At 37.2% G+C, this 25,120-nt stretch overlaps 1 protein-coding gene across 2 annotated transcripts in view; it reads right to left on the bottom strand.

The window, feature by feature from the left end:
• Window positions 1-13,768: 13,768 nt before the first annotated feature.
• Window positions 13,769-25,120, bottom strand: part of pio (zona pellucida domain-containing protein piopio) — a 164,787-nt gene continuing 153,435 nt past the window's right edge. For both annotated transcript variants that reach the window (XM_083142505.1, XM_083142506.1), the window contains exons 6-9: window positions 20,773-21,003; window positions 19,129-19,291; window positions 17,958-18,125; window positions 13,769-16,166 (exon numbers count right to left, since the gene is read on the bottom strand). In XM_083142505.1, the coding sequence (XP_082998631.1) occupies window positions 15,960-16,166; window positions 17,958-18,125; window positions 19,129-19,291; window positions 20,773-21,003 (769 nt within the window). In that variant the 3' untranslated portion in view covers window positions 13,769-15,959. The remainder of the gene's footprint in view (window positions 16,167-17,957; window positions 18,126-19,128; window positions 19,292-20,772; window positions 21,004-25,120) is intronic.

Consider the following 25,120-nt stretch of genomic DNA (forward strand, 5'->3'; position numbering starts at 1 on the left):
GATAATGTATTACCTAATGTGTAGTGTCATTATCCTAAATATTAATATAGTCAAAAGGGTATAATCTTAAAAGTGTAACATCTCTACAAGTTAAACAGTGTGCGGTTAGTTAAGGAGATAATATTTTCCCACTTGTCCTGTCTTTCTCAGTACCTGCGTTAGTGCAATTGCAAGGTGGTGCTTTCCTAGTGGTTACGCGTGGTATGCACTACAAGATGCAGACAAGTTTTTCCAATCTTTCATGCATAGAACAAGCAGCTTCACAGTCGTAAGCTGTGTGTGCTCTGTGCTCTATTGTTTTTGCTGTGTGTGTTTATCCGGCCTAAATATCATGTTATTTATGTTATTTCAGCATTTTCAGACTATGTTTGAAGATGACAGCTCCATCGTGCTGTGTAACGACAAGCAGCAATATAACAATTTAACCGTGAGAACGTCTAAGGGAGGGAAATTAAAGGGAGTAAACTCCCATCAAATTGGCAAGTTCTAAGTATTTTTTTTTACTACCATGAAACAGTAAGCAAGACTATTCAAGAAAATTCATGAGCTGTGGTAAGAGGAGCTGCATTATTTTGGCCAAAGGCCCTTGTTTCCATTCATGATAACCAACACCCTATTGCCAAGCTGGAAAAACCTTTCGATACGTAGATCCGACCAAAGAAAAGTAGCAAACCAACGAGTGAAACTAAGTGTTCTGATGAAACAGCATCCGTTGATAAATTAGATGACTTGTTCGGTATTGCTCATGCTGATGTCATGAGCATGATTAAAATCAACTAGGATAGAGAATTCCTTATTGGACAACAAGAAAAAGGTCGACTGGGCTGTATGATGAAAGTAGACAGAACCTTTTCTAAAAACGATCTGAGAGGTGAAAAGAGGAAGAAGGCAAAGATGCTTAGAATCGAATGAGAAGGTTACTGGATATCCGCCAGTGCTAATACGAGTGTGAGTACGTGTGTTATGTTGGAAAATAATTCAGCGGACAATGTAACCATCGACGAAGCTGTTGAAGATAGTAGTGATAGTGAACAGTAAGTTAAATATCAAGGCTCTTCTGAAATAATTCACAGAAAAGTTCACAAGACTCACAGAAAAAAGAAAAAGGAACACAAGTACAAGTACACCTGTGCATATCACACCAAAACTAGCTTCCACTCTAGATCAGTGGCGAAGCTCCTATGAGGCTTTTGAGGCTTAGCCTACCCAAAAAATGTTGAAATTAAAATGTGTCTGTACCCTGTAACAATCAAAGTTCATTAAAACGAATTAAACTATGTAATCCTCCGAACGTTTGGTTTTGCCGATGCTTCCAGATATCCCGTCAGTCAGGCGAGAAAGAGAGAGCGCGTTCGGTCGGAACTCTGAGGCTTTTGACGAAAAGCCTCACGGTAAAAGGCAGCTACAGCGTGAGCTCTGTGTAGGTGGGAGGGGAGGGGAAAGGGGAGGGAACTGCCGATTCGCTGGGGGAGCGGCTAGCCTCAGAACCAACCTGTTGTGCTTGCAAAGTGCGTCGTTCACGCGCTGCATTGTTGAATGTTTCTTTACTTCAAGTGCATGCGTGTGTGTGTTTGTGTGTGTGTCACATAGTGTATTTATGTTATAAAAATGGCTGATACTGAGAGAACATTGACGTCATTGTTTGAGGAATTAAAAGAGAAACCATTTTCAAGTTGGACTTATGAAACCAAATGTGCTTACAAAGATAGGCGATGGACACCACATTTAGATATTAAAGTAGCAGATGGAGGAAGACAAAATAGAAATTTTCAGTTTTCATGGTACAAGAAATATCCTTGGCTAACAGGGTGCTCTAATACAAGTAAGTTATATTGTTATACTTGTATTCTGTATGGGGGTGAAAAAGAATGGTCATCATCTTCTTACGGGGTCTGTGTAACAAAAAATTTTGATAGAAAGGCTGAGAAACATCAAAGTTCAAGAAAGCATCTTCAGAATGAAGAGAGTTTTCTATTGTTAGGTCGTGGAAGAATTGAACATGCATTTTCTGAAGGAGCCAAACTTCAAGCCATCAAACACAATGAAATCGTGAAACAAAATAGATTTGTAATCGAGAGACTTATCGATGTTGTTTGCTTCTTGGGTAAGCAAGAGCTTGCTTTTAGAGGGCACTTTGAAGATGAAAGTTCGGACAACAAAGGAAATTATCTTGAATTATTAGAACTTCTTTCCAAACAAGAACAGTTTTTACGTGATCATTTGCACTACTCTTCAGGCTTTAAAGGCACGTCAAGTACAATTCAAAATCAGCTGATTGAATCAGTAACTGACGTAATTAATGAACATATTAAAGAAGAGCTACATTCCTGTGAGTTTGTTGGTGTGCAAGCAGACGAAACTCTCAATGTTTCTTGCAAAACTCAAATGAGCATTATTCTAAGGTTCTGTACACAAGATGGTCCTCAAGAGAGATTTATTGGCTTTTATGATGTTTCTAGTGATAAAACTGCTTTAGGGCTATCAGAAGTTATTATTCAACAACTTAATGCTTGGAAAGTTTCTGATAAAATAGTGAGTCAAACCTATGATGGGGCCTCTGTAATGGCAGGTGATCGAGGAGGCGTGCAACACTTTTTGAAGCAAGTATGTCCACGAGCTATATTTTTACATTGCTATGCTCACAAATTAAATCTAGTTCTGCTACATTGTTCAAAAACAATCAAACAAGTCAGGCTTTTCATTTATAATCTTGCAGCTTTCCACACATTTTTCAGCAAATCCTCAAAGAGAACAGTACTCTTAGAAAGTAAAGGATTCAGATTGCCACAAACATGTAGTACCCGCTGGAATTTTAATTCCCGAGCAGTGCATACCGTAACGAACCTTAAAGTTCGTGGGATCTGAACCAGTTAACTGATGGGGTGATGTAAACTACTCATCATTCATCCTCTTGATGAGACCACTCGTCATTGACATGACGAGTTATTGCTTGGCATGCGAAAGGTACAAATTACACAAAGGAATTAAACTACTGAAAAGACAATGGCAACTCGTTGGATTTTGTGAACCGTTGAACCTGTATCATGGCTGGGTGTAGGATAATTACCTGTCTAACTGAAGTCTCTTAGCTGAATGAAAATAGCGAAGTCCTCTGTGCGCTTCTCTCCTATTTGTTGACCAGAGCGTGCTTCCACTATCGACCTCCTGCCTTGCTGACCTCCTCTCTCTACCAACTCAATTCCCAAAGTCCAGTCACTTCCCAGCTTGTCTCACCTCTATATTCCCTGGCCATCGAGCTCTTCCTCGATGCCGAATCGCCGAATCGTGTTTATTATCATAATTGCTACCATGCAAACCGCTGACACCAAACCCAGAAGTGTTACCTATTTCCTGAATGCTCAGGAGGTTTGCATGGCACAACACAATGCATTGTAAACATGCCTAAGAGGCTTGAGACAGCTGAGAGAAAAACAAGTGAATGCCCTGGTCAACATGAAGCGTTCAGAGAGACTTAATAAAATAAACATACAATCCTATGGATTGATACGTTCGCGCCGCCTAGGAAAAATTTTCCTTTGAAAATTTAAAAGTCAAATCGCAAAGCTTGACATGACTCAGGTTCGCCAATTCCATATATTTTCTTAAAAAACCAAATATACAAAATAAATAAATCCACCAAAACATAACTTGTCTGTTGTTTGCCGTAGCCTGAATAAAAAAAATTTATTCCCTAAACTCTAAAAATGAATAATACCCTTAATACTAACAAATTCGTATGTTTATACGATGTAAAAACAATAATATATACTATTATAGGACTAGAAATCACAAACGTTCGTGTCGTTAAGCGAAAAAAACTCTTAATGTATCACATGTGCGTGTACGTAATGTTTTCATGTAGAATTGCTCATTAATCTGCTCCTAGTCAAGAGTCTGTGATCCCTCGCCACGCGATAACGACTCTGTGTGTTTCGCGAAGCAAGCGGTTGGAGCGTCGTGCAAGATGGAACGGAATTCACAATGTTGTTTATATTCCACTTGATATAGACTCTTCAAACACATAAAAAAAAAACCTTAAAAAAGTGCACAAGTAAGTACACGTAAGTAAGCATGCAAAACATTGTCACATCTCACTGTTTTGTCCGTGTGAAAACCTGATCATATCAAAGTGTGTATGTTTTACGAACTACGTAGCTAGTGCACTCCTAACATCGTTGAATATATGAACTTGCATGGCTGTGTTGCACATTCCAATGTAGTATTATACACTATTCAATGTATATAATTGGTTACTCTGATAACTGTCGCTGGTAAAAACTTAATTATAGCGTTCCATTTTCTCTTCTACATTAATCTGTACACTGTATACATATATATGGCTTGGTGAATACCTTTGTATGTCTGCACACACATAAAAAAAAATAATCTTGCAGTATTTTATCAACTGTCTACTCTGATTAAAAATATCAGAAAATGTTCAATGTGCAATTGTATTTCTAATTATGTACCATATTGGTGAAACACAATTAACTATTTGGAAAAAACATTTGCATAAAACTAAAGCATACTGTCTGCAATGTTTGAAAGTACTGTAGCTATGCTTGTTATAGCTTGCATGTGCAATTGGATATCCATTGTAAAAACTTCTTCTTAAAACAAAAATATGCACTAATTGATGCACTGATGCTTGTCGCTTCCTTGCAGTAAAATGTAAACTTAAATGCATATAAAACTAGTTCTTATGCATGACACAAAACTGAAAATGTATATAAGGACTATGGAAAAGTACTGTTTCCCATAATGCATGTTAAATGACCAAATAGATACACATGATAGGAGCTCACATGTGTATGTGTAGAAACACTGTAGCACAATTCTGTAATTATTGTTTGTGACCAGAACTGCTGTTTGTAGAATGTATGTTTTCTCTGCTTCCTCTTCTTTCTGGATTGCTTGTCGTCTTGACTGCATTGGGGCAATGTAAAAATGTAGTAAATTACCCGTAAAACTTCGGAGATGGGGAAAAGTTGTTGTTTTAACTGCAAACAGTGTGGAGGGGAATTTTATTTAGCTCCATCACTAGGTGTTGTTGATAATGTGTAGTCCGCTATATTGGGAAATGTATGGTTGTACATCCTTCATGTAAAAGGTAGTCTCCGTGCAGTAATAAGTAAAAATGTCTGCATGTCTCCCTCAAATTGGTGGTGACGAGTCTCTTCTTGAAATAGTACTTAAAATGTCTGCATGTCTCCCTCGTAGAATGATACTCAGTCTTTCTTCCTGGTAATAGTAGACTGCTTGCGGATGTCCGTCATGAAAAATGCCCATGGATGGTGTAGGCATTGCTTGTCCATGGCGTTCCGTATAGACAGGTTAGGTTAAAAGGGAAAAATTATGACAAAGAAAGGAAATTGCAATAGGATGGGTATATATAATTCAAGTACGCATGTACACAAAACCAACTAATTTCCACTGCCTTTTCTTTTAAAATTAAATTAAATTGTCTCATCAAAAATAAAATATGATTAAAATAAATTGATAAAATAATTGCCATAACTTTTTGAAAATAAATAAGGAAAATTTAAATAAAATATCCAACCGTAATTAAAAATATTAATGTCCATGATTAATGTGTTGCCTTAACCTATTAATTATTACTGCGCTGCTCTGACTTAATCTGTTTAGAAAGCTGATAATGTTTATACAAATAATATCCTAGGGTTGCGGTTAATAAAATATTCCAAATAATAAAAACTAATATTGACATGGGCAAAGGGTTTAGAACTAATTCTTGAAATGAAATGTTCTTACTAATTGATTGATTAAGTTGTTTTAAAGCAAGTTCAAGCGGAGTCCATTGGGGAATAGTGAAATCAGATAAATTCTTGGGAATATTAGGTAGTAACTCAATTTCCTTCATTTTTACTTGTTCAAAAGCTAACATTCTTGTGTGTAAAATTTGTTGATCCACAATAATTTGCGAAAAATCCTGATAATTAAAAAATAAAGATTGGCCTTCGGTAAGCTGAACTGATCTATGCGTGTTCAAATTATTATTCAAATTCTGAATGACAATAAATTGACCTGAACCTGATATTAAAATACCATTGCGTGTTCTGATAAACTGAAATAATTTATTGTCAGTAATAGACTTTACTTCAAAACTACAAGAAACTGAACTGTTGTGTAGAAGTAAATCCTCTAAACACTGTACATCTCTATCGATGGTAACTTCACTATGCGAACAGAGATAAAAAAAGTTTTTAAGCTCGCATGCACTCTCAACAATTTGCACTAATCGTGGACTTCCCTTATGTTGCATACTGTAAGTTAACTCTGGGATTCTAATGCGAGACCATGAATTGTTATGCAAAATGCCTAAGTTAACTGCTCTAAAAATAGGAGCGATGTCATTCATCTGTACTAAAGGTGTCTCTAAAAGTAAATGAAATGATCTACTACTGGGTTCATAATTAATCAAATATACTTTGGTCAATGAATAAAATAATCCTATGTCTGTTTTATAAAGTGAATCTTTAAAATCGGGATGATGCTGAATAAATGTACGGAGCCAATTAGGAGTTAAAATGTGATAAGATAATTTTCCTGAGGCTATTTCCATAATTATAAAATCTAAACGCTCAATCATCTCAGAGGCGTGCAATAAGGCAACTATGTGTCTCTCTTCATTATAATCGTAACAAAATTTGGCTAATAATTCTTCCTTTAAATGCAAAACTGATTGCTTTAAAACTACCAAAATCCCATTAACAATGTTCACCATTTTTACTTGACTCTGTTTCATATTCTGTACTTCTTGAATAATATGATGTTGATTGGCTGCTAAAGTTTTAACTGATTGGGATAAATGATGAACTGACATGGTGTTGAAAACCGAAAGTCCTGCACTAAACAAATTTATTCAGTTAGACAGGTAATTATCCTACACCCAGCCATGATACAGGTTCAACGGTTCACAAAATCCAACGAGTTGCCATTGTTTTTTCAGTAGTTTAATTCCTTTGTGTAATTTGTACCTTTCGCATGCCAAGCAATAACTCGTCATGTCAATGACGAGTGGTCTCATCAAGAGGATGAATGATGAGTAGTTTACATCACCCCATCAGTTAACTGGTTCAGATCCCACGAACTTTAAGGATCGTTACGTGGTGGAGATTAGCGGGTCTTTTCATTTTTTTTCAGAAAATGAAAAGAGTTACAGTTAAAGTTTTAACCAGTTTAAATTCAACCCCACCCCAAATTTTGTTACATGGTTTTAAATTCAAACTCACCCTAATATTTTGCTCATTTATGTAGTTTTGTTAGTATGTCCTTGCCATATTTTATTTTGAAAATACATAGGGCTTAAAGCTTTTGCATTTATGGGGGGAGAAGAAGTTATTGGTGCCATGATAGATGTCGAGCTTTCACCTTGCTGACGAACTCGACGAAACATTAGACAAATTATTGGATATAGCACGAGGAACTACAAGTTTTAATTTAGATGTCAGCGGCCCAGCTGCAAGTTCCACCCCCAAGTTTAAACGTAGCCCAATTTTAACTAGACGCCTTCAGCGAGAATTATTGGAAAAACAGAGATGTGAACCACAATTAGAGCAACAGGATCAGGATTTTAGAGATTTAGACCAAACACAATTCGCAACAATGGCTCAGTCGCAGTTTGTTCCCCCAACTATTTTAGAGGGTATCCCATTTCAGGGGATAGCCGGGGAGGACGTTTCAAAATTTTTAGATAAAGTAGATAGCCTTGCCATATTAAATGGATGGAATAATGCCCGTAAACTAGAATTATTTCCAGCCCTTCTGGCCGGGCCAGCATTACGGTGGTACCAATCCTGGAAAGATGGTACAGACAATCAGGAAGTTACTTACGAGGAGATACAGAAAAAATTTAAAGACGAATTTACAGGGTCCTTGGATCAACTCCAGATCGAGGAGCAAATTCGATATAGGTTACACAAAGAAACTGAGCCAGTTACGAATTATGTTCGGGACAAACAATTACTTCTACTCAAGGCAGACCCCAAAATGAGTATTCAACAACAGATCAAGCAGATCATATTAGGCTTACAGGTGGATTACATGAAAGATATCCACCATAAAGAGTATGAGTCTGTGCATGGGTTGCTTAAGGATTTAAAATCCTTTGAGAAACTCCAATTTTTGATGAGACAGCGCAAGCTGAAGGAATTGAGGTACGAAGAGCAAAGAGAGAGTTTATTCTCTCCTTTGCATAATACACCAGCACTTTCGCAACAGCAGCAGATTTTACTGCAGAGTAACAATCTGGCTACTGCTGAGTCAGCGCAAGCGCGACCCACTTCAGACATTGAGGCAAAATTTAAAGCATTGCAAAAGGAGGTTGAGCAACTTAAGTTATTTAACAATCCTCACAATACCAAAGCTCAAGTCCAGGCTCAGGAAACTGGTCTGGAAGCGAGATTAGCCAGTCTCACTTTGAGATTGAACAGCATGGAGGATCAAAAACAGAACCCTGGCACCGACTCATCTACTCCACAACAGTTTAGAGAACCTTTTTATAAGGATAATCATCAGTCAAGTAATAACTATAGAGGCTCCTATCGGGGTAATAATAATAGACGACAATACAACAGGGGGTACAGGAATGGACGTAATCATAATGGTAACAACTCAGATCGCAATAGGCGATACGGTAATACCCAACAATGGCGAGGACGTGGAAACTTCCGCGGACAGAACTCGCGGGGTTCCTCGTCTTCAGCAGGGCGAGACCAGGAACACAGGGAAGAGCAACGGGGGAGACCACGCTGCTCAATTTGTAATTACCCTAATCACACAGCAGCCACTTGTTTTCAGAACACGGAGGCTTTAAACGAACAATGACTGCCCATAGAAGAGACGTATGCGCAGATTTCGTTGGTAAACAGATATCAGTCTCTACTTTCCCCTATGAGGAATTAATTTATATTAACGCAGTATTAGGGGGACAACGTCAGAGGTTTCTCGTGGATTCCGGAAGCCAAGTATCCGTCACCAGTGATCGAGGCATTCCTACAACCGCCAAACGTTTCAAAATTCATACGGCCATACGGGGAGTTGCCAAAGAACAGATTGAAATTAAAGAGATTGTCCTATTAACTTTTGCAATAAACGGCCGCAATTTTACCCATCCTTTTCGGATGATTCCAAATTTTGAACATGGGACAATCCTGGGAAACGATTTCTTAAGAGCGCATAAGGCAAATTTGGATTTTGATCAAAATCGACTCACATTGAGGAGATTTGGTACTCCTCCGCGAAACCAATTAAGGACGGAACACCGAAAGACCTTTGACGTTTCCATAAAAGTTGCTAGTCTGATCAGGGATTTATATGTGCCGGAATTTGTAACTTCCAGACAAATAAGAATCAAACCTAGATCTCATTTGTGCATTCCTGTCAAATTGACAAATTCTAGTAATCAAAATTTAACTTATTTGGAGCCAGATTTACAGTTTCAAATGGACACAGGCTTAATGGTGCCTCGAGCCATTGTAAATCCGGAGTCATTTTTAATTTGGATTACTAATCCAAATTCTTACAAAGTTAAAATTAGAAAAGGGGCACGCTTAGGTACCGCAGAGGCATGGCAAAATCCAGTACCAGCTTCGCGTCATATTGCAGACGACGAAGGACCTAACGTTATGGTGACCAAGGAGACTGGCACCGTGACAAAACCAGTGCACGACATTACTAAATTTGACATAAATCCAGCATTAGAACCCGATCAGAAATTGCAACTTAGGCAATTATTAGAGAAGTATGTAGATGTATTTTCTTGGTCTGAGCAAGACATTGGTTGTGCCACTAATTATACGCATCGTATAAAGTTAAAGGACGATTCGGAATTTCACGTCCCAGCCTACCCTATACCAGTTCACCTGCGTAAGGAAATTAACCAGCAAATTGACAACTTGCTAGAAGCAGGGGTCATCAGTCCTACGACATCACCGTACAATTCACCAGTTTTTCTTGTCAAGAAGAAATCAGGAGCTTATCGCATGGTGCAAGATTTTCGATTACTGAATGCCAGGTCCGTTTTCGACGCAGTTTCAATTGGAAACATCTCAGAGATATTGCACAATATGGCCGGTAAGAGCTACTACTGTAGTGCTGACTTGAAACAGGGATTTTTTCAAATACCATTAGAAGAACAATCGAAAAAGTACACTGCCTTTACTATACCAGCCAGGGGACAATTTGCGATGAACTTTACACCTATGGGACATGTGACTTCTCCTGCGGCAATGACCCGATGTGTTCAGCTCGCTACAGCGGGGATGAACGACAACAATTTCGCTTTTTATATCGATGACATGTTTGTTTTTGCCAATACATTTAAGGATATGTTGGTCAATTTAGAGAAAATGTTTCAATGTTTACGATCTGCCGGATTGAAATTGGCTGTACCTAAATGTTCATTTGGATACTATGAGACAATTGCCTTGGGCCACAATGTGGGCAAATATGGCTATCGTATAAGTGATAGAATACTGTCATCCATTAAGAATTATAAGGTTCCCACCACCACGAAGAAGGTTAAAATGTTTTTAGGTCTTTGCAGCTACGTGAGGAAATATGTCAAGAATTTTTCTGATATTGCATCACCATTACAGGGTTTAATTCGTAAGGGCAAGAAATTTACATGGGGTCCTGAACAACAATCGGCATTTGAGAAATTAAAGGAAGCTCTAATTACTGCACCTGTTTTGTTACCGTACGATCCAGCGAAGAACACCAAGGTTTTCACCGATGCTTCATCTCATGCGGTCAGTGGCGTATTAATGCAGCCCAATGCAGAAGGAGAGAAGCGCACAGAGGACTTCGCTATTTTCATTCAGCTAAGAGACTTCAGTTAGACAGGTAATTATCCTACACCCAGCCATGATACAGGTTCAACGGTTCACAAAATCCAACGAGTTGCCATTGTTTTTTCAGTAGTTTAATTCCTTTGTGTAATTTGTACCTTTCGCATGCCAAGCAATAACTCGTCATGTCAATGACGAGTGGTCTCATCAAGAGGATGAATGATGAGTAGTTTACATCACCCCATCAGTTAACTGGTTCAGATCCCACGAACTTTAAGGATCGTTACGATACAATTTATGGAAAATACAACGAGCTGAAGGACATTTTCCAGACAATTACAGATAATATTGAAGATTGGGATGCAGATTCGTTCAATTGTGCCTCGGGCCTGCTTAGTACACTTAATAAAATGCAATTTATTTTCCTGCTTTGCCTTTACAAAGACATTTTTACATACATAGACCACCTTTTTGCACTCCTTCAATACAAAGTTGCATCAGACATAAATATGTGTAACACAGAAATCAAGAAGACCATCGAGGTAATAAGGAATATGAGATCAGAAAATACTGTCAAATTATGTGTTGAAAAAACTAAGAGGATTTGCAGTGAAATAAGTGTAAGTGAACAAGACTTCGTGGCTCTCAGATGTGTAACCTATGAAATCTTGGACACACTGACTGTACAAATGGAAATACGTTTTGGAGATCTTGAAAAGATAAAATTTGTTGAATTGCTAGACCAAAATAGCTTTGGGGGATATAAACTACATTTTCCTGTGATGAAATTAAATAACCTTCTGTCCACATATCCATTTTTCAACAAAGAACGATTAGAAAATGAATTAAAGAATATTTATGCTGATGAAGAAAAGCATTTACCTCCTGCAGACCTTCTAAAATTCATAGTTAGCAATGATCTTCAAACAATCTACAAAGAAGTAACACAACTTATCAAGTTGGTCTTGACATTCCCTGTTACAACAGCTTCCTCCGAAAGAAGTATGAGCACCCTCAAAAGAGTAAAAAATTATCTCCGTAATTCAATGAAAAATGAAAGATTAAGTTCTCCCAGTACAATAGCCATTGAAAAAAAACTGGTTAAAGAACTTTCTATTGATCAAGGCTTCAAGGAAAGAGTAATTGATACTTTTGCGACCAACAAGAATCGACACATGGACCTGCTGTATATAGAAATTTAAGGTAAGCAGATTTTTCAGCCTACCCAGTATTTACACCTTAGCTTCGCCACTGCTCTAGATAGGGTCAATATAAGTGGCAGAAAGGCACCCTTGATTTGATTTGATATTTTTGATATTTAGTGTCGCTTTTCTGCCACTTCTGGCTAATTGCGACAATAAGCATGAATGATGATATGATGAAATTACTGAAGGGACACTCACAAAGAACATGTATACCCAGGCCAGAATTCGAACCTGGGACTCCTGGCATCGTAGCCCACTGTGATAATCACTCTGCCACGTAGGTCGGCCAAAAAAAAAAAGGCAACCTTGGAAGAAGCTGCTACATTGCAAAGTGTTGGTCGAAATGTTGAATATTTTACGCTTAGTCACTCGTCCTTAAGAAGAGGTAAAGACAAACTATCTGCTCCGAGCTAATAGTATCAAAACCAAATATTGATGATTCAATCAATTGGCAGAAAAGCAGAAACAGACTGTTCTTCAAGTGGTTCAGGAACATTGGAAAGAGTACCAAGCTTGCAAGAAAAGTATCCTCAAGAAATAATTTCAGAAATGAGGATTGAGGTGTTATGTATCTTATGTATTGATTTGTCTTTCATATTTTGCCTGTAATAAATATAAATATTTTATTTTTATAGATACAAAAAAAATTAAAGTAACACTTATTATTAATCACGCAGCCTTGCCCATTTTCGTACATATTATGAAATTTCAATGTGTCTGTGCAACCTCAAAATACGAGTATAAACCTATGGTATTTTACTGAAAATTTATAGTTTTTCTTTATATAGTATATTGTCACAAAATGGGGGGGAGATCAACAAAAATACAAAGTTTATTTTTTTTCATACATTTTTGAAGCACCCTAGGGCTACATGTGTCTAGTGACATACAACAGTTTTTTTTCCTAATTATATATCACATGTAATAAAAGAGCTCTCGATATCAAATACTTTGTATATGGAATTCTTTCAAGAAATTTTTGAGCTTTGTAATTTATTCATCTGCTTATTGATATTAATAGCCACAAGTGAATTGGAACATTTGACCTTTTCCACAAGTCTGGGAAAATATTTCAATGTAGAACATAGAACTTTACACACGTTGAATTTTGAGGACTTTCTACAAGTTGTGTATAGGAGATCAGTTCAAATCATGCCATTCCAGAATTCCAGTCATCTAGAGGTCAAGTATGTCAAGAGAATGAAGCTCAAAAACCACATTTTTCATAAATTTTGTTATTTTCTGCACACATGCTAGAATGCAAAAGTATATTTATATAGAACCTAAAGAAGACGCTGTAGTAATATACCAGATATTCTGAGATATCTTTATCGTGCTCGTTAACACTTGTTTATGATTTGCGCTAAAAGCAAAACTAAAATTTCCTGTTTTGTCGAGAATATTACGAACAGCAAAGAAGAATATGGGATCACATATTTTGTTACAACTTGAATTGTTCTCAGGTAGCACCTAATCACAGATATTCAACATTTACTTTCTGGTTCAGACTGCACAACATGAGAATTGAATGATCAAATCTTGAGAAGATTATTGAACTTGTGCAATACTAGTATGACTAATATGTTACCAAATGCATATAAGCCAGGCATTCTCAGTTTCTGCTATTTGTCTAAGGATATTTATTATTATTATTATTTATGTATTGGAGTAGGATGCATACTTACCCTTACTTTGCTTATTACTTTCACTTTTCAAAGTCTGGTAAAATAATACAAAACACACTAATAAAAAGCACCAATTTATTATTATTAGTTCAGATGTAAAAAAAAATCGGTACAAATATCACATTGGCAAAAATGGAAGAACTTTGTTCTATACCACATTCCATGTCATCTAGTTTTACAAGGACGGAATGGAGCATGCTGTACAATCTGTGAGAAACCTACCAAATATCACCACTCTGGAAGCATCCATAACTTTCAGTTCCAATCAGAGATTTTTGTGTGTGTATGTATATATTATATAGAAATAACAGAGGAACATCCTTAACAATCGTAGCTATACAGAATTGGCATATTTACCAGTCAATATTTGTACACGCCCAGTATTGTTTCCCATGGCAAAGATCCAGAACTCCATTATGTCTAAACGGTATGTACATTTTGTATTCTAATGGGTAAGATTAACCAACATTAATATAATTTTGTCATTTTGCTTCTGGATGTTAACAATGAAATTATGAATCATTGCCACAGTCCCAACTTACAAGTCATTAAGTGTAACAAAGCATGCTCACTTTGCAAGCAGATCCCTCAACCATACATCTGATTTGATTTAAATATCCTAAATATAGGCTGTCATTACATACATTCATAAATTAATGTATCTATTAGTACATATAATAGATGATGAGGTCGTAAAGATTGCATTCTGTAGACAGAGTAATTATTATTATTCAGTTCCAGCTGAAGGGCGATTGAATATGATATTAAATACAATATTTAAGTAGTTTATTGGTTAAGGACTAAATTTTTCATTTAAATGATAAGGTAGTACTTCAATTAGAGAAATTAATTGTTTTTATTCACTTGTGAAAATTTCCAGTTTTGTCACTTGACAAATTTCACAGTGAATAAATATGCCATCTACATTTAACAACAAATATTTTATTAGTGTCAACTTAAGGAACAATTATCATTCACTTTAATATCCCTTTGTAACTTTCTCCAGGTCATGTGCATCGTTATAAGTATTATCGCCTCCACCAAATCCCCATTTGTTACTGAGAAACCATCACCGATTTTTTTTTTTCCTTTTTTGTAATATTTATAATGTAATGATTGAGAGGTTAAGAGAGAAGACATATAGAATATATACAAAATGGAAAGTTTTTGAATTTTGAAGTGAACTAGATATGATCAAATATTTTCTCATAAAAAGGAAGAACAGTCTTGAATTCTGTATAGGCAATTGAGAACACAGTGGAAGATACATATATCTTATGCAGAAGATTGAAGTTAAGAAACTAACTATTTGGAAGCTTTACAAAATAGAACATTTTAGAAGGTTAGTGCTATTTGGTTGGACAACAAAAATCTGAACTTTGAAATATGAAATGTTTCACTATTTCATATTGAAATGTGTAAAAAAGCAGAGTATGTTATAAAACATATGCATAAATGTTACTGTTTTCAATTATGCTATAGTTACCACTATTAAAGAAAAAGAGAGAGGGAGAGAAGATGAGGGATAATTTAAATAGAGTAAAGGTTTTAGAATAAGATGCACACTGCTTCCCTGTTACTACAAATAAGATTTCTTATTATATACAATAACAATTAAATGCAATCCAGGGATAGTGTTGTGCGAGCATGAACCACATTTAAACCCACACAACATGCGTATATATCCCTTGACAACAGTCGCTAACAGACTTTGCCGTTAGCAAGTGTTATCAGTTGAATGCATTACAAACATTAATACAGATGCACATGCCTGGTATGGCACTATTTGACTTCTAAATCTTTCTTTAGGTCCATGTCCACTTACTTCTCTTCACTTTGACACTGCTAGAGTAAATAATTGGCAATAGAGGAATATGTAAATTTAACGATAATTTCTCATCTAAATCTCCTCCAGTAATTGGCTCGCACTATAGTGCAGATGTGAAACATTACTACTGAGCATTTGAATAATGGAAGACATGAACAATTGTCTAACGTTCAAGTTCAATGTATGAGTAAAGTCACTTTGGATGCGTTAGGATTTTTTTTTAAATAAAAACATCCTTAACACTTCAACAATTAAATAGCTGCCTTTGAAGAGCATTAATGATGTTTCGTTTAAAAAAAATTAAAATCTGCAGAAACTTGCAGTACTCAGTCTTATCACGGAACGCTGATGCATAAAACACTCACACAAACACACACTGACGCACCATTGCTCCATGAAGTGGAGTATTTTTCCTTCGTAGCACACTTGTTTAACTACTATGGCTGTATGCTGTATTTGTATATGGTCCACTGTATATTGAGCTTCCCGTTGTCGATGCATCCTTCTTGCGTCTTCTCTTGGAGATGAGGATGAGGATTGCCGCGATCACTGCAAGCATGAGGATTAGACCCGCAATGGCGATTCCTATGGCGAAATTCTTTTGAGAGATGCAAATGCTATTGGGATCATCATTTGTCTGAAATTAAAGTTCAGCTTAGTGTTAGTGCAGGCATGACCAGTTGTGGAGTATTCTAATAATATTTATTACCATTATTGAGTTATTTTGAATAGCGTAGTTAAGTCTGTACAGAGCCTTTCTCCACTCAACCATATACATAAAATTGCACATTAATGCATAAAACAAAAAAAACAAACCTATGTATATACTATATTACACAGAACATTATCTCTTAATCATGCTCATGCCCGTTTGCACAATCGTTGGTTTACTCGCAAGTAAGAGTAAACTCGGAGTAACCCACGAATCCGCTGATTATCTGTTGAACCAACAGAAATGCCGGGTAAGCTGGGAGTAAAAGGAGGGTAAACTTTACCCTCAGAGATCGGCAAGTAAAAGCAGAGTTAACTCTCGCACAGGGGAGTAATGGCTGCCATCCGGAACCGATAATGTATTACTTCAGAACTTCAAAACCAAATAAATGTAAACTGAGAAGTAATAGACTCAAATTCGAATGTAAAAAGCGATAAATATATCGCTTATTGTGTTATTAAGTATATACTTTGGCAGATGCTTACTGTGCACATTCTTCAGTACAGAGTTTCTAAGACGGAACGTGCAATACAAATATAAACATACACCCACTAGCCGGAGGAAATGGAATAGTCCTAGCCATAAACAATCGTGAATACTACGTGAAGGTACATGTATACATCAAAATCTACTGCAAACATCACTGTAAAACTACTTACTATGATCGCAAGCTGCAATAAAATATCAACATTTATTCACGTAAATACTTTTCCTCATCTTTATCACGTGCTTGAAGTTTCCTTGTGGCAGTCTGTTCCGTTATCTCCACCCTTTCTCTTTTTTCTGTCATGCAGCCACACCACGAGGAGAAACACACCTTGTCGAAACAGGTAACCAATCACGTACTTCCATTTGTATGACGTTTAGGCACTTGTTTAGAGGCTAGCTGCTATCCTAGAGTAAAGCTGGGGTTTCATGACTCGCGCGAGCTGGAAAGCCGTTCATATTGGTGCAATGGAAAAGGATCCTAACTCGAGTGTTACCCAGACCTGCAGATTTTCAAACTCACGAGTTTGTTCAATGTTTGTGCAAACGGGCATCAGTGGCACATTAGACACTATTTTACAATAAGCATTTATTTATTGATTAGAAAACTGCAAATGTTTAAGAGCCCATAGTAAATTAAGAGTACTTAGAATTTGAATATTTTAAGTTACAATACTTGTCCACTGTAGTTTGTAAAAGTGTGAAAACAACTATCATTATGTGTTAGAGCACAGATTTCATGTGAACTGTCTTAGCACCTCAAATTTTATTTTTCTACCTATTTAAGTTTGCAACTCTACTAATACATATTTCCTGATGCAATAAATTGTGTAGGTTGATTTGTACAGATGAGATTTGAAATTATTAATGGTATTATATTACACACACCCTCTATAATAATAACAGATGAGAGCCAGTGTTTACCTACAGACTATTAGCCTCACTCCCACCAGAGTGGGAGATCATTCATGGTGTGACATGTGGTCAGCATGACGAACCCCCAGTCGTTGTAGGTTTTCTATGAGCGGGTTGCTACTCATTCGTAGCTCCCCACTTTCTTAATGATGATGGCAAATCTTAGGAGAAAAATTATTACACTTTCCCCAGGAGACACTAACCTGCGCACGTCCCATAGCTGGAACCCAAAGCTTGCACCTTAGACCACACAGCCATGGTGCAGGGACAAACACACACACACACACACCCTCTAAATGGATTATATAACAATACCTTCTCTTTAGTGACTTCGTCTTGTAAGTCATTTGTTCCCAGATCGGTTGCTTCATTTACGTAGAGTCCACTAAATACTTCAATGGTTGCTGGTGCTTCTTCATCATTAGATTCAGCTCGTCGTCTTCGTTTCCTCACACTGTTCACACTGTCTTCGCAGTTGGGAGGCTGGAATGAATTCAGAAAATAGTGATTTCATATGCATTAAGTTTGTAGTTCATTCTTCTAAGTTTTTTCTTTACTTTTTCCCTCCGATAAAGATAATTCTGTAAAAATGGTTGAAAACTATATCTTGATATTAGAAATTCTTGCTAAGAATATTGAGTAACAAGGTATGGAATAGGGCAAAATAGTATGGATTGGTGTTCCTTGATTTTTCGTACAGAATAACTTAAAAAATTAATAAGACTACATTTCTTTACTTAACACTGGTATCGGCAAGCATTTAGATTATCTAAACTTTAGAAAGTTATTTCGTTGCTCCTGTTGCAGCCTCCTGTTTAGACAGAAATCTGCGATTTGGACGTCATTACCCATATTGCTTCAGCCAGGGGTGGATTGTATGGTAGGCACTATTATTGAATATTGTGCATTTTTTTTGTACAATATAAATATCTGTATCATCAAAAGTAGTATTGAGTGTGTAGTAAGGGATGCTGTCAGTAGCAGTCAATTTACACTTCAAGAGATATTTTAGATGTTGAAAAAACTAGTATTTGTATGATATTTCTAAATTTTATATTAACTTAATGATGCCCCCCCCCCCCCACCACATACACACACAGTTTACCTTCATTTAATACTGTTAGACTTTTGAAAAATGGACTTGGTTTACAAAGAGCCCCCCGGAGATCAATTCTAGCTGTAATGGCATTGTCTTACATGAAGTAACTTCATTCTTTAAAGACTGTCAACCTTGCATTTTGGTTTCTCATTGCGTATAATACTTTGCTCAGTCTCAAACTGTTTGTAATTATGCATTCTACAATGTAGATGTCATCCATGAACCTTAAATACAAATGTACTCAAGTAAAGTGTTTGAACGATGAAGCAAAATAGATATGCAATGTAATGAGCCTAGAGGAAAACCCTACACAAGCATGGCAAAGACAAAGTTACAAATAATTTGAATGTCTCAAGACAATTTGTACTTTAACAGAAATTAACTTACCACTTCCTCGCAGCCACCTCCATCTCTGATGCACAGCCGGACATTGCACTGGTAGTACACTGACGATGTGTAAGGGAACTTGTGGGCTTGGAAGTGGACCGATGCAGTTGTTAAGCTGTTGCTGTACACAAACTGACCCATGATTTCGCCATCATCAGGACAGCTGTAAAAGTAAACAATTCATGAAGAACATATACCATATAATTTGAGTTTAATGACATTATTTTTTTAGCCATTCATTTCCAGAGTACAATGGAAATACAACTGGAAGATTTCAGCATGCAGGGTGCGAATTAATAGGGGGAAGCAGCTGGGCATCCCAACTAGAATTCAGTATCACTGGCAATAGAGGTAAATTTTCACCCCTGGCAGGAGTGACATTCCCTCCTCCCCTCCCCTGCCTAAAGAAAAACAAAGTCGCATTTTGTAGATTTTCTAATGTAAACTTGTCCGTGCACATTACTAGTTCAATTCGACATCTGAATATTGTGAAACTAGTAGTACGAACCCAGTTTAGTATCAAGAAATTTGAATCAATACCAGGTGTTTTAGATATCTACTATTTTTGGTTAAAAAATACTATTTGGTTTATGAATGCAAGAAGTGTTTAGGATGAGAATTGTTTACACTTCTTTCAGTATTCACAACCTCTACACCGCAAGGAAGAAGAGGACGGATTAAGTAAGTTAAGTATTCGCACCCAAACAGTAACTCCCGAGCTAGTAAGCAAAAATTGAATCAATTTGGTCTCTGGAATGAAACACTTTTGGGTCTTAATTGTAGCTAAGCTCACTTTCTATTCTCCATCCTCTGTAGAAGTCAATGCAAATAAATACACATGTTTGAAATAGGAACTGTGCAGGAATCTTACATAGTGCATGTGATAAAGCCATATCAATTAACGTAGCTGCTTAAGGACTGATAGTTCTTATTATGATCTGTAAAGCTGTGGCCAATATATTCGTGGGTAAAGTAAAACCAGAACTAACACACAGGAAGTCACGTGACTTTATTACATTAACTTTGTTCTAATAGTGGAAAAATTGTACTACGTCGAAAAGTTCGAAATGCAAATTTGGCATTATTTCTCTATTATGAGGTAATTTAAAGTGCATTATTACAGGAAACGGAATCGTTAATATAGTAGCATTTCTAAAGAACACAGTTTTAAAAATGGTGCATCTGCTTTAAATAGAATAGAACACCAATTCGATGTATTATTTCATAACTGACACAATTGTCGATGCTGAAATATTTTTGTCTCATAATGGCAGCTATAGAAGCTGAATAACCATTCATCGAAACATCAAATACTCATTTTTCCCATTTTTGACCATTCCGTTTCTGATTTTGAAAACACAATTAACATATTAGTCATTACACGTTACCTTCTATCATCATAATCAAACAATAACTGTTTTTAAGCAGTACATATAAAGTTAATGTGTCCCGTACAGGAACAATGATATTTCAAGCATTAGACATATTCCTTTGAATAAAGTTCTTATGCATTCTTATGAATTAATCTAGAGGAAATATCGTTAGAAATGTCAATTTATCCATCTTTTTAACTGAAGTCATTATCTTAGTAAATATGGTACGTTTTGATGTGAATCTATAACAAGGATTGATCTTATCACTTACCCGTCACTGTTTATGAGTCTCTGCTCGCCCCAGCCTAAACCGTCCCTGACGAGACAGTCGGTTATCTTCATGCCGTAGATCTCCTGTTCGTCGATGGAGATGACAAGGGAGAGAGGGTCTCCAATCTTCACGTTCTCGGCCACCTCCTTCTCGGTGGGGTCGCCGTAGAATATCTTCATCGTGCAGCCAGGCATAGGCGCGGTTGCTGTCAACGGTGTAGTGCCCAGCATGCTGAAAGGAAACAGTCACGTTTTGAGTAATGAATTTATTGGAACTTACGTTCTACGTAATCTCGTGTGTGTGTAATTACATGCAAGAAAATGTGATCCAGAAATAAGTTTTGGTACAAATGCATATAATCTTGTGCACAGGCACGTATCTAGAAATGATTTCAGGGGTTGGGGCGAACAAATGTCTCTGAAATAATAATAATATCAATGTTTAAATTAATTAATATTTTATTGTTATTACATGAATAGATAAAATACGGTATATGTGGGTTTCATTTGACGTCAGGATGCGCACGGCCGCCATGTTTGAAGCCAATTTTATTTGTCGTTTGTTTAGCGTTCGTTACATCTGCACCAACTACACGTTTATTTTAAATTACGAGTGGCTGTGTTAGTATCTTCCGCCCGCCCGCTTGAATTCCGTATGCTTACAAGAACTGACCTCAATCATGGCTGCTCGAAGCCACAATGCAACAGTTTGTGACGTAAGTGGAACACACCTATAAGCATAGAAATATAACAGCATATATTCATTGTCTTCGGGCTCCCCGATGGCGCAGTGGTAGCGTCGTCGTCTTGTAATCAAGGGATCCCGGTGGAGGCACATAGTGTTTCGGATCCTAAACTGCAGGGCAGGGTTCGAAATCCGGGGGGGATACAGGGAGAATTCCCCCCACAAAACCTTCCCGGGGGGAGTTTTGTTCTAACAACAAACATAAACAATTAGTTTGGGAGTTGAATATACTTTCCTGGCATAATATCGAAAACATACACAAAGAACGGACAGCAAAGAGCCTCATCTCCAAAGACATGAAACCCAGCAATCCGCAGATCACAGAAATTAGTCGACTTGTTATTTCTCCATTTCTCATCGCCTTTCGTCAGCTACAGCAAAGTATATAAATATATTAACAAAACACGTAATAGCATTTAGATGTGAATTTTATATGGGAAACTATTATCTTCTTAATGTCTCTTAATTTTTGCCCCTTCCCCCTTAGTCACGTAAATCATTGTTCATGTTCATAGCATTAGTAATAGTCTATATTAAAATCTTCAATTTGCAATCGAATTGTCTGTGTATATGTATATATATTGTGTGTGTGTGTTTGTTTGTCTGCTCTTTCCCCTTACCAATCTTCAGTGATTTCGCACCCTGCTGTAGGTCCAGTCCCGATTAGCCTTACTGTGCATAAAGTGGACGTAAAACACCAAATCAATCATTATCTAGCTTACGTGTATTTAAGATCGCCAAAAGTTGTATAAAAACAAGTACCCTGACAAGGAAATTAATGCCAAATAAATAAAAAAATTAATATGTATTGAATAAAAAAGTCTGTTAGATCCAGTTGACGAAAAGTAAAGTTCTGGATTAATATTTTATGCATGTTATCAATAATAGTATGTATGAATCTTCTTTGACATTGTCCTTCAAGGCCATATTATCCCAGTATAATCTTTGGCTTCCAATAAGTCCGACGGAAATTAATAACCATCGATTATACAACAAATGCTAAAGAAGTATATTATCTTATTTAATTTTAGTACCTGGTAAGTCTTTCAAGGTGGGGGGGTCCGAACCCCCTTGCCCCACCCTCATTATTAACTTGATGAGGTAGGATAGTGATATTAAGTAATCAAAATGTAAAGATAGTTTTATCTCAAACCATGCCTGCTTCAACGAATGCGTCTATTCCATCAAGAAATTTATTACAGATTAGCTGATTGCCCGGCGTTACCCGGGTATTCATTTATCCCAATCTTCTATTAGACAGGAATATAATGAATTCTAACTATAGTGTAAAATGAACTTGGAGTTGAACGGCATTGGGAGTGTCACTATTCATCTCAGCGGCCCCGAAAACTATGGATTCCACACTAATATCGGTCGTTTTACATGTCACCCCCTTCCCACCCCCACCCCTAGGGGTGTCTTGGAGTTGAACAGTATTGGGAGAGTCACTATTCATCTTAGCGACCGTTGGAGTTGCGTTGATTCTTGTAAGAAAACACAATCACAAATGCACACGCTGATTCTTTTGAGACATCTATTTTCTACCTGTAATGCACTAACTACCATGAAGTATCACTGAAAGACAATTCTAATCACTTTAGACGACGTATGTGCTTAGTAATGTCCAGCTGTGGTTATCACGATTCGCGCCATGTTGCTTCTCTCTCACTAACCGTTTTCTTTTACTTGGCGCCCACGCAAACAGCTGACACACGGACCACACACGCCATCTCTTGAGAACAAAAGCAATCCAACCCACATCATCAAAACCAAATAATGAAAACAAGAACACATTTCTATACAGCGACCCCGAAAACTATGGATTCCAAACTAATATCGGTCGTTTTCGATTATTTTTACATGTCACCCCCTTCCCACCCCCACCCCTAGGGGTGTCTTATCCCCACGGTATTTCTTTCCAGATTGCAAGTGATACGTGTACCAAGTTTGGTTGAAATCGCTCCAGGCGTTCGAGAGTTATGCCGGAACAAACACACACACACACACACACACACACACACACATCCATTTTTATATAGAGAGAGATTTAGTGATTTTAGAGATTTAGTTTACTTCGCTTTTCTTCCATTTATGGCTGTAGATCCTCGTTAGCCTTCAGAATTGTAGACGAGAGGTTGATATTTGAGTGCCTTGAGAGGTTGCCTCTTAACATCCTAGATTTCTTGTAGATAAATTAGCAACTCTGTACTGGAACAAACCGAACTGCACGTTCAATCAATATGGCCAGGCACTCATTTATCATAATTAAAAGGAAATTCAGTGGGCGGGGCAGAACGCCAATCCAAGAAAACGGCAACGTCGGCGAATATGCGTAACTAACTAACTGAGCAGTGAAAGTGCAGCCTTTGAAATCCTGAATCCGTTATGGAAAACTGGATCAAATTGCTGTTGCGAACATAGGATGCTGGTCTCGTTTCGCGACTCCCTCTGAAAAGAATGATGCTTTTGTCTAGAAGACAATGGAAGTAGCACGTGAGCTTTGTCCCAATGAAAGAACTGTGTGTGTTTTTAATGAATGGCAGGTGTATCTTGCGAACTGTTGGTGCAATCTTGAGCAATACGCCGTAGTATTGATATTTTGGCAAAGCCTTCACATACATGATGGTCAGAAGTTCAATCTTCACTGTGTTGCATCCGCATGAAAGTATGGAGAACGTCAGTATGAATACAGAAGTCATATTGGAGATCGTGTGGAGCCACAGCAAATTTTCTAACACACATTTTCTATTGTTTGCTTTTGTTTTCATTATTTTTTATGGCTAAGATTAACAAGAATATTGATTTCTTAACGCAATAGCATCAGGTTAACTCTGATGAAATAGCACAGTTAGAAACTTTTGCATTGCTAACAAGTCAACTAGCTTGTCTGTGTTAAGTGCTGTTTGGCTTGTTCCTGTCTTCGAAACCCGGGAATATATAGGGATCTCATTGTTAGTATCAAGTTCTGTACAAATGTACCACTTGGCTCGTCCTGAATCTATGAAAACCTGAGAATGTGCATGCATCTGACTTTACGTGCGTCCATTACTATATACTACGCCCACTTTGCCCTACGCAATATGAGCACGCAATCAGGACCGAACTGGCAGCACCAATAGGGCGATAAAAAAATCATTAGTATGGCTCCTTGAGTAAAATACTCTATCCATCTCTTACCACAAAAGTTGGATCAGCAAGGCAAGCGTACCTTTGTATTATTTGCCAGGTACAGCCACCTGCAATTATGATCGGACAACTAGAGCCTGAAATACAGGTTTGCCTCCAACGCGTTGTGTGTATTGCCTAACTGTAAGGTGATAGCAGAACTTGTTATTGAAAAGTTGCCACTGAAGTTGGCTCATCGCCTTAGAGTCGAGCAACATACATACTGCATTGCAGGGAAGCCAGTATTTCAGGAGCTTGGTCATTATTATTGCCAGTGACTGTACATAGGAATCCCCGTGAAAAAGAATGAAGCAAGAAAGTTACCAGTAGTCTCTTCAGCTCCTTGAAAAGAGGTACTACTTGAGCAATCGACTTACTGAAGTGTTCGTTGCCTCAGAGCTTCCTTATAAATTCAGAAGAGTTGACTTTAAACCGATTA

The sequence above is a fragment of the Lepisma saccharinum genome, chromosome 21, assembly GCF_977018435.1.
Source record: "Lepisma saccharinum chromosome 21, izLepSacc3.1, whole genome shotgun sequence".
Taxonomy (NCBI): Eukaryota; Metazoa; Arthropoda; class Insecta; order Zygentoma; family Lepismatidae; genus Lepisma; species Lepisma saccharinum.